This window comes from Palaemon carinicauda, chromosome 26 (assembly GCF_036898095.1).
Source record: "Palaemon carinicauda isolate YSFRI2023 chromosome 26, ASM3689809v2, whole genome shotgun sequence".
NCBI classification, from domain to species: domain Eukaryota; kingdom Metazoa; phylum Arthropoda; class Malacostraca; order Decapoda; family Palaemonidae; genus Palaemon; species Palaemon carinicauda.
Genome location: NC_090750.1, coordinates 78010197 through 78019331, shown reverse-complemented (window position 1 = coordinate 78019331; position 9135 = coordinate 78010197). Strand labels below are relative to the sequence as shown.

Here is a 9135-nt window from a genome sequence, read left to right as displayed (position 1 = left end):
TCTTTCTGATTATTGTTATTTTTCCCCCCTTCTTTCCATTCTTCTTTCCTTTTTTATTATTGGTTATCAGTTTTTACTTCTCCTTTTCTTTTTGATTATTGTTTTCCAGTTTTTTCTCCTCCTTTCCATTCTTCTTTCCTTTTTGATTATTGATTATCGGATTTTTCTCCTCCTCTCCATTCTCCTCTTCTTTCCTATTTTTGGGATTTTGTTTTCTCTCTCTCTCCTCCCTTTCATTCTCCTTCTCTTTCTGATTATTTGTTTGATTATTTGTTTTCTTTTTTTGCTCATGGTTCTTTCTATTTTTCTGTTTTTGATTATTGTTCTTTTTTAGTTTCTTTTCCTCCTCCTTTCCATAGAGCGCCATCAAACGAGCGTATATTTGATCTTCTCGTTCAATCTCCCTTTTAAGCCTTTCGATTTCTCTGCGAGCGTTTCTCTTTTCTTCCAGAATCCTATCGTTAAGATTACCTGCAATCTGATCTACAAGCTTAATTTTTTTCCTCAATATTTTTATTATCTTCTCTTGCTCCTTTCGACGATTGGGGTCAATTATCTTCTCCACCTGCTCTTCCTCCTTATTCTTTTCATTCTTCTTTTTCCTTAACTCCTCCTTCTTATCCTCCCTGCTCTTCTCTAATTCTTTCTGAAACTGTTCACTCCTTTGTGTATCGAAAGTTACGAAAATACCGTAACCGCAATCAAATTCTGGAATATGAACCCTTCTAATAATTAGATTGATAATGTAGTTTAAGTGGCACTTGCCACAGTCGAACTTCATACGTAAGACTCTGATGGGAGCTTTGGGGTTTTGATAGCCCACTACAACAAAGTCATATCTTCGGTTCTTTTGTTCAATGGAGGTTCCATTGACTGGTTGTCCTCTTCTGACCTCCTTTTCTGGAGAGATTTTTGATGTTTTGTCAATACATGAATTGTTTATCTTTTCCGTCAGTTGTTGTCTGTCCTTTTTTACCTTCTCGCGTTTTGTGTTCTCTTCGTTCTCCTTATTTGGTTTTTCTTTATTTTTTCTCTTCCCCTTCTCCTCCTTATTCTTCTGATTCTTGGTTTTCTTCCCTTTCTTTCCAATCTCCTTTTCTATCTGATTCTTTGCATTCCATGATGGAATGTAACGACTTACCTGATCAACGATTTCTTGTTCAATGGAGGTTCCATTGACTGATTGTCCTCTTCTGATCTCCTTTTCTGGAGAGATTTTTGATGTTCTGCTCAAATAAGGGTGGGCATAGCTCCAATAAGGGTAGGCATGGCTCAAATAAGGGTGGGCAGGATAGGCATGGCTCAAATAAGGGTGGGCAGGGTAGGCATGGCTCAAATAAGGGTGGGCATAGCTCAAATTAGGGTGGGCATAGCTCAAATAAGGGTGGGCAGGATAGGCGTGGCTCAAATAAGGGTGGGCAGGATAGGCATGGCTCAAATAAGGGTGGGCAGGATAGGCATGGCTCAAATAAGGGTGGGCATAGCTCAAATAAGGGTAGGCATGGCTCATATAAGGATGGGCATGATAGGCATGGCTCAAATAAGGGTAGGCATAGCTCTTTTCTGTCAGTTGTTGTCTGTCCTTTTTTACCTTTTCGTGTTTTGTGTTCTCTTCGTTCTCCTTATTTGGTTTTTCTTTATTTTTTCTCTTCCTCTTCTCCTCCTTATTCCTCTGATTCTTGGTTTTCTGCTTTTTCTTAATCTTCCCTTTCTTTCCAATCTCCTTTTCTATCTGATTCTTTCCATTCTTTATCTTCTGATTCTTGCTATTTGCAGTTATCTTATTTTCCTTCTTTCCATAAAATCCCATCAAATGAGCGTTGATTTGCTGTTTTCGTAGAAGCTCCTTTTCAAGACTTTCAATTTTCTTTTTATTCTCTATGGTTATTGTGATGAGCTTCTTTTTAAGTCTCCTTACACAATCCTTTGCACGGTTCTTGCTTCTCTTCAAATCTTCTATTAGCTTGTCTGGACCCCTTCTATCGTGGACAGTCTTTCTACGTACTAGCCTCTTCTTCTTCTTCTTCTTCTTCTTCTTCTTCTTCTCCTCCTCCTTTTCATTTTCCTTCTGCTTCTCTTCTCTATTCTTCTTCTCTTTCTGAGTATTTCTTTGCTTATTTGTATTTTTTTTCTCAGGATTTTCCTTTCCATTCTTCTGTTTCTTATTTTTGGTGTTCTCTTTTATTTTATTATCCTCCTCCTTTCCGTAGAGTGCCATCAAACGAGCGTATATTTGATCTTCTCGTTGAATCTCCCTTTTGGGCCTTTTGCTTTGTTTTCTAGTCTTTCTCTTTCCTTTCTCCACCCTTTCGTCTATAATCTCTGCACGATCTTTTACACGCTCAAGTTCTTTCCTCAGTCTTGCTATTATCTCCTCTTGCTCCATTTGGCGATTGGGGTCAGTTATCGTCTTCGCCTGCTCTTCCTCCTTATTGTGAAAGTCCACTATAACATCGTCAAATCTATGCTGCCGTGAACTGTAAGTATTTACTGTAACCCATGATGAAGGTGGACTAAAATAATTCAATGCAACCCATGATGGAATACCATTATTTATATGATCAACGATTTCTTGTTCAATGAAGGTTCCATTGACTGGTTGTCCTCTTCTGATCTCCTTTTCTGGAGATATTTTAGATGTTCTGCTCAAATAAGGGTAGGCATGGCTCAAATAAGGGTGGGCAGGATAGGCATGGCTCAAATAAGGGTGGGCATAGCTCAAATAAAGGTAGGCATGACTCAAATAAGGGTGGGCATAGCTCAAATAAAGGTAGGCATGGCTCAAATAAGGGTGGGCAGAATAGGCATGGCTCAAATAAGGGTGGGCATAGCTCAAATAAGGGTAGGCATGGCTCAAATAAGGATGGGGAGGATAGGCATGGCTCAAATAAGGGTGGGCATGGCTCAAATAAGGCTGGCCATGGCCCAAATAAGGGTGGCCATGGGCCAAATAAGGTTAGGCATGGCCCAAATAAGGGTGGGTGGTAGCCAAATAAGCGTAGGAATGGAACAAATAAGGGCAGGAATGGCCCAAATAAGGGTGGCTATGAGAAAGAGCAGCCATACGGCAGCCCTTTCTCATTTTTTCAACGAAACTCCTTACCTCATATTTTTTTGTTTTCGGAAGACTCCCGTTTTCTACGACTTCGGCAGCTTTTAGGTCTTCCTTCTCGTTATAATATAACATATTATATTCTGAGAATTCTCTCAGTGACAGTAATAAACATACATTGTAGTTTTGTAACTTCTCCATTGTTAACTTGTTAACGATTTAAAGTGCATTCAGGTACCCTTATTTTGATTTACTTCATTCCCAGTCATCAGAATTCCGCTAGTCTTCACGCCCCGAAATAGTCTTCAAAAGACTCAACGTCTTTCTGCGAAGACAATAAGACTTTCGCTAGGAAGAAGAAGAAGAAGGAGAAGAAGAAGACAATTCCATAACAGACTTCACGATTCGAAATAGTCTTCAAAACACTCTCGGGTCCGGATTCGACTCCAAGGTGTCACTCATCGTCAGTAGAAATGTTGAATGCATTCCTGACAAGGCTCTGAAACATCCTTCGTCTTTCTGCGAAGACAATAAAAGCTTCGCTAAGAAGACGGCAAAGATGAAAACGAAGATGGCGAGGGTGAAAACGAAGGCGGCAAGGATGAAAACGAAGACGGCGAAGACGAAGACGGTGAAGATGAAAACGAAGATGGCGAGGGTGAAAACGAAGGCGGCAAGGATGAAAACGAAGACGGCGAAGACGAAGACGGTGAAGATGAAAACGAAAACGGCGAAGACGAAGACGAATTATAAGAATGATAATAATTATAATAATGTATCTGTCTTCTTCTTCTTTGTCTACATCTTTTCCCACTTTTATGAGACAAAGAGGAAGAAGAAGACAGATACATTATTATAGTAATAATAATAATAATAATAATAATAATAATAACAATAATAATAATAATAATAATAATATTATTATTATTATTATTATTATTATTATTATTATTATTATTATTCCTTAGAATACCCGAGAGAGACGTAAATAGCATTATGTATCAAGTAAAAAAATACACGAAAATTTATATATATATATATATATATATATATATATATATATATATATATATATATATATGTGTGTGTGTGTGTGTGTGTGTGTGTGTGTGTGTGTGTGTTTATATATTTAATCTCGCCAGGCTCTTGATGTTAATGGAGATGTGCGTGTGTCGCCTTTCATTGCCATTCTATTACTTGTATCTACATAATTGAAGAACTTAGCTATTTATAAAGACTGAATGATTTAAGGGAATTCCAATCGAGCACAAGATCAAACTAAAATCAGTGACTGACTTTTGAAAATTTAATATTTAGAAGTCAAATATAGCGATAAACATTTAAAGCCATTACTTAAAGATGCTATTTTTCACTTAGTAATTACTATGCTAAACTAACCAAAGTATAATACAATGAGCAATAAGATTTCAAAATATGGAAGATTATATTTTAGTTAGTCAATATCATTATGCCTCTTATGGTGGAAGGTCAAGGTCCCCCTTTTTGGCGTCAGGATTGATCACACTAAACAAAACTTGGTGCTACTATAGTATGCTATCTACCGTCGAATTTCTATTAGAGTATGGTATCTACCACGAAGTATGTTATCTACCGTCAACGTTAATCCTCCTGTTTGATGAGGATTATCAAACGGATTACTTACCACCAGTATGTTATCCTCATTGGACTTTAATTATAGTTTAATAATATTTATTGGCAGGACAACATGGGCGCATAATTATAAGCAGTTTGTAGGTTAGGTTAGGCTAGGTTAGGTTACCAAGTCGGTAGTGATCCTCCTTATTAGAGGCGGACTAGCAAGTAGACCGTATCCTTAGGGACTGATGGTAGGTATCATACTATAGTCAGAAAGGGGTGGTAGATAGCAAAATCGGCGGTAGATAGCATACTATAATAGCACCCAAAACTTTCCTACGCAAATGTAGTTTTATTGCGTATGCCATTGGCATGATGCGGCTAAATTACGCAATGCATTATGCAAGTTAATGAGAATCGACTGTAAACGTTTATACGTTCCTTCCAACGTTCATCTATAGCTCGGTTTTCACTCGTACGTATGTAATAAGGCTAATAGTTTACGTGTTATCTAATGTCATAACTGTACACTTGCTCCCTTATTTCCTGTTTCAAAACTATCAAGAGATAGGAAATATTCAGGTGTATTTTCCCGACTATATACCCAAGAGAGACGTTAAATAGCATTATGCATCAAGTAAAAAGAATACACTAAAATATTGGATTGAAAATAGTACTACGTGAAATTAAGATATGGGAGGTATTGGCTCACAAAGAATTTTAAAATCGATAAGCATGTCTCTCACACCAAGGTCTATACGATTAGGAGAGGTAATGATAATAATAATAATAATAATAATAATAATAATAATTCTAACAATAATAATAATAATAATAATGATAATAATAATAATAATAATAATAATGATAATTTTGATAATAATAATAATAATAATAATAATAATAATAATAATAATAATAATAATAATAATAATAATAATAATAGTAATTCTAACAATAATAATAATAATAATATACGTATCATATAACTTGATACGTATGAAGCCGAGCAGCTCACTGCGCGCACGTCGAACTCAAAATGTTACTTTCATTGTCTATAGAATACATCAGCACAACTGTATTGTTATCCATGTGGTTATTTTACCACAAACTATTGACGGAGCTTCAGATGAAATGGGAATTGGAAGAATTTATTAAAGCATCAGATGATATACGTAAAGAGAGAGAGAGAGAGAGAGAGAGAGAGAGGAGAGAGAGAGAGAGAGAGAGAGAGAGAGAGAGAGAGAGAGAGAGAGAGAGCAATTTAAGGAAAAGTTGCGAATGTGGGAGCTAAATAGGTAGCCGGTTAATAGCCCGTAAAGAGAGAGAGAGAGAGAGAGAGAGAGAGAGAGAGAGAGAGAGAGAGAGAGAGAGAGAGAGAGAGCAATTTAAGGAAAAGTTGCGAATGTGGGAGCTAAATAGGTAGCCGGTTAATAGCCCGTAAAGAGAGAGAGAGAGAGAGAGAGAGAGAGAGAGAGGAGAGAGAGAGAGAGAGAGAGAGAGAGAGAGCAATTTAAGGAAAAGTTGCGAATGTGGGAGCTAAATAGGTAGCCGGTTAATAGCCCGTAAAGAGAGAGAGAGAGAGAGAGAGAGAGAGAGAGAGAGAGAGAGAGAGAGAGAGGAGAGAGAGAGAGAGAGAGCAATTTAAGGAAAAGTTGCGAATGTGGGAGCTAAATAGGTAGCCGGTTAATAGCCCGTAAAGAGAGAGAGAGAGAGAGAGAGAGAGAGAGAGAGAGAGAGAGAGAGAGGAGAGAGAGAGAGAGAGAGAGAGAGAGCAATTTAAGGAAAAGTTGCGAATGTGGGAGCTAAATAGGTAGCCGGTTAATAGCCCGTAAAGAGAGAGAGAGAGAGAGAGAGAGAGAGAGAGAGAGAGAGAGAGAGAGAGAGAGAGAGAGAGAGAGAGAGCAATTTAAGGAAAAGTTGCGAATGTGGGAGCTAAATAGGTAGCCGGTTAATAGCCCGTAGAGAGAGAGAGAGAGAGAGAGAGAGAGAGAGAGAGAGAGAGAGAGAGAGAGAGAGAGAGAGAGAGAGAGTCATCTACAGAAGGAAAGATGAAATTTATTAGTGGGATCAAATATTAACCCAGGGGAAATGGAATTTTGACGTTATCAGAAATACTGTAGAGAAAGCATCCAATTGCGTGATTGCCAGTTAATAGTTTATAGAAATAATGTCAATTGTTCGATTCTATTTTCTTAGTATTACAAGGGCAGCTTATTGAACTATTAGATGGCGTGCATCTGAAGATTGTTATCCAAACATCTCTGTTGCATCTTGCAATTTTGATAAAATAAAACTACAACGCACCTGACTTCTAAGTGAAGTGTGATCAATCTAAGGCAACCTCCTCTGAGAACAATTATTATTATTATTATTATTAAATGCTAAGCTACAACCCTAGTTGGAAAAGCAGGATGCTATAAGCCCAGGGGCCCCAACAGGGAAAATAGCCCAGTGAGGAAAGGAAATATAGAAAAATAAGATATTTTAAGAATAGTAACAACATTAACATAAATATTTCCTATAAAAAACTATAAAAACTTTAACAAAACAAGAGGAAGAGAAACTAGATAGAAGTGTGCCCGAGTGTACCCTCAAGCACGAGAACTCTAACTCTAATTATCCTGGATGTTCAAGAAAAAGAAAGAAGATGGTGGAAATAACCTGCAAAGTGCTTAGAATAATCAAATATAGACAAAAGACAAATAAGAAGAATGAACAAGGTAGAAAAGTCGGAAACCAGAAAGTGGGATGCTGAAATATGGAAAGAAGGAATAGAAAGTAAAGTGAGCTTAGAAATAGATAGAATGTGGAAGTAAGAAATTAAAGAAGTTACTTTATGACAATGCATTTGCTTCAGTGATATGTTTTAGAGCAAGAACTAATACGTTAAAACTAAATATTGTAAATAGACACAATGGGAGGAAATGTAAACTAATTTTTGTGAAAATGAGGAGGAAGATTTGATGCATTTTTTTGTTTGTTTTGCCGGGAATATAGAAAAGAAAGGAATGAAGTAATTGAGCTACAACAACCATACGAGGAAGACCTAAAGAAAATCGTAGGATTATTTTTATTTAGTGAAACAAATGAAGAAAAGAAAAAAGAAGTATTAAACCTGATGAGCAGGAAATGACAAAACGGTTTAACAAGATAAACTATGGAGGCGCCGTTGCAAAGGCTATGAAAATAAATTAACAATATATCATTCTAAAAACAGTAACAGCGTCAAAACAGATATGTCCTATATAAACTATTAACAACGTCAAAAACAGATATGTCATATATAAACTATAAAAAGACTCATGTCAGCCTGGTCAGCATTTGCTCCAACTTTGAACTTTTGAAGTTCTACTGATTCAACTACCCGATTAAATTCAATTCAAAATTATCCTTTCCATGTGAATAGTTTTGTTTGTGCGTTCGTATGTCTAATTAAAAACTTGGTGAAACTTCACTTGTAACCCAAACGACTATATAAATCTACAGTGTTTGACTTCCCTGTTTTCAATTGTTTTTAAAACGTTCTCTTTCGATCCCTTTGGTCTAAGAGCAGCATCAAATATAGGTTATGAATACAAATAATGTTTTGAATTGTGTTTTTGGAAGCACAACTCAATGTCTTTAAAATCATAATGTTCCTGCTGTAAACTTCAAAATATTTTGAATTGTTTACGTATAATATTTTTATTATTATTATTGTTATTATTATTATTATTATTATTACAACCTAAGCTACAGCCCTAGTTGGAAAAGCAGAATGGTATAAGCCCATGGACTCCAACAGAGAAAAATAGCCCAATGAGGAAATGAAATAAGGAACTAAAGAAACTATGTGAGAATTAATGAACAAAATTATAGCAAATCTTTCGTATATAAACTATGAAAAGAGTTATGCCTGTTCAACATAAAAACATTTTCTGCAAGTTTGAACTTTAGAATTTCTGCCGATTCAACTTTTGTGGATAGTTAATGAGATTCTTCCTTATTTCTTCATCTTTGGCTTTAGTCTATAGGATTTTATTTTTTAATTGGCCTATTTAAATTGTCTAAATATTTGAAACACTTGGGATTTCCTGTGCTCCTTTCTCATTCCGAGCAAGTTGCACAGAAGCAACTTAACCTTCTCGATTCTAGGGACAAAAATGCTTATACAATTAGTTATCCCATACAGAAATATCTAAATCCCCGAGTAAATATATATCTTTTTGATAAATGTATAATTTATAATATTTTTGTAACAGAATTTAAATTTTGATGGGTTTTTAATAAAAAATCACATAATTTTTTGAAATATGGATATATTATAAAAATATTTTGATGAGTACTGCGTAAGCAATGCATCGACCAACAGTTTTATTACCATTCTTCTTAACACATATTTTTGGTGTAAACAAATAAAAAAAATGATGAACTTTACGGAAATTACGCGTCATCATATGTTATAGTATATATCTTGTCATAGGCCTTCTACTGGCCAAGGCTTA

The 9135-nt window shown here is 35.9% G+C and overlaps 2 protein-coding genes across 2 annotated transcripts; one reads left to right on the top strand and one right to left on the bottom strand.

The window, feature by feature from the left end:
* Positions 1–73: 73 nt before the first annotated feature.
* Positions 74–2386, bottom strand: LOC137620024 (myb-like protein X). Its single transcript, XM_068350304.1, has one exon. The coding sequence runs from the start codon at positions 2384–2386 to the stop codon at positions 74–76; it is 2313 nt and encodes a 770-aa protein (XP_068206405.1).
* A 251-nt stretch (positions 2387–2637) lies between these two features.
* Positions 2638–3805, top strand: LOC137620023 (putative carbonic anhydrase 2). The gene is made up of 2 exons (XM_068350303.1): positions 2638–2977; positions 3603–3805. Exons 1-2 carry the CDS (start codon positions 2638–2640, stop codon positions 3803–3805), a joined length of 543 nt encoding a protein of 180 aa, XP_068206404.1.
* The last annotated feature ends 5330 nt before the right edge of the window (positions 3806–9135 follow it).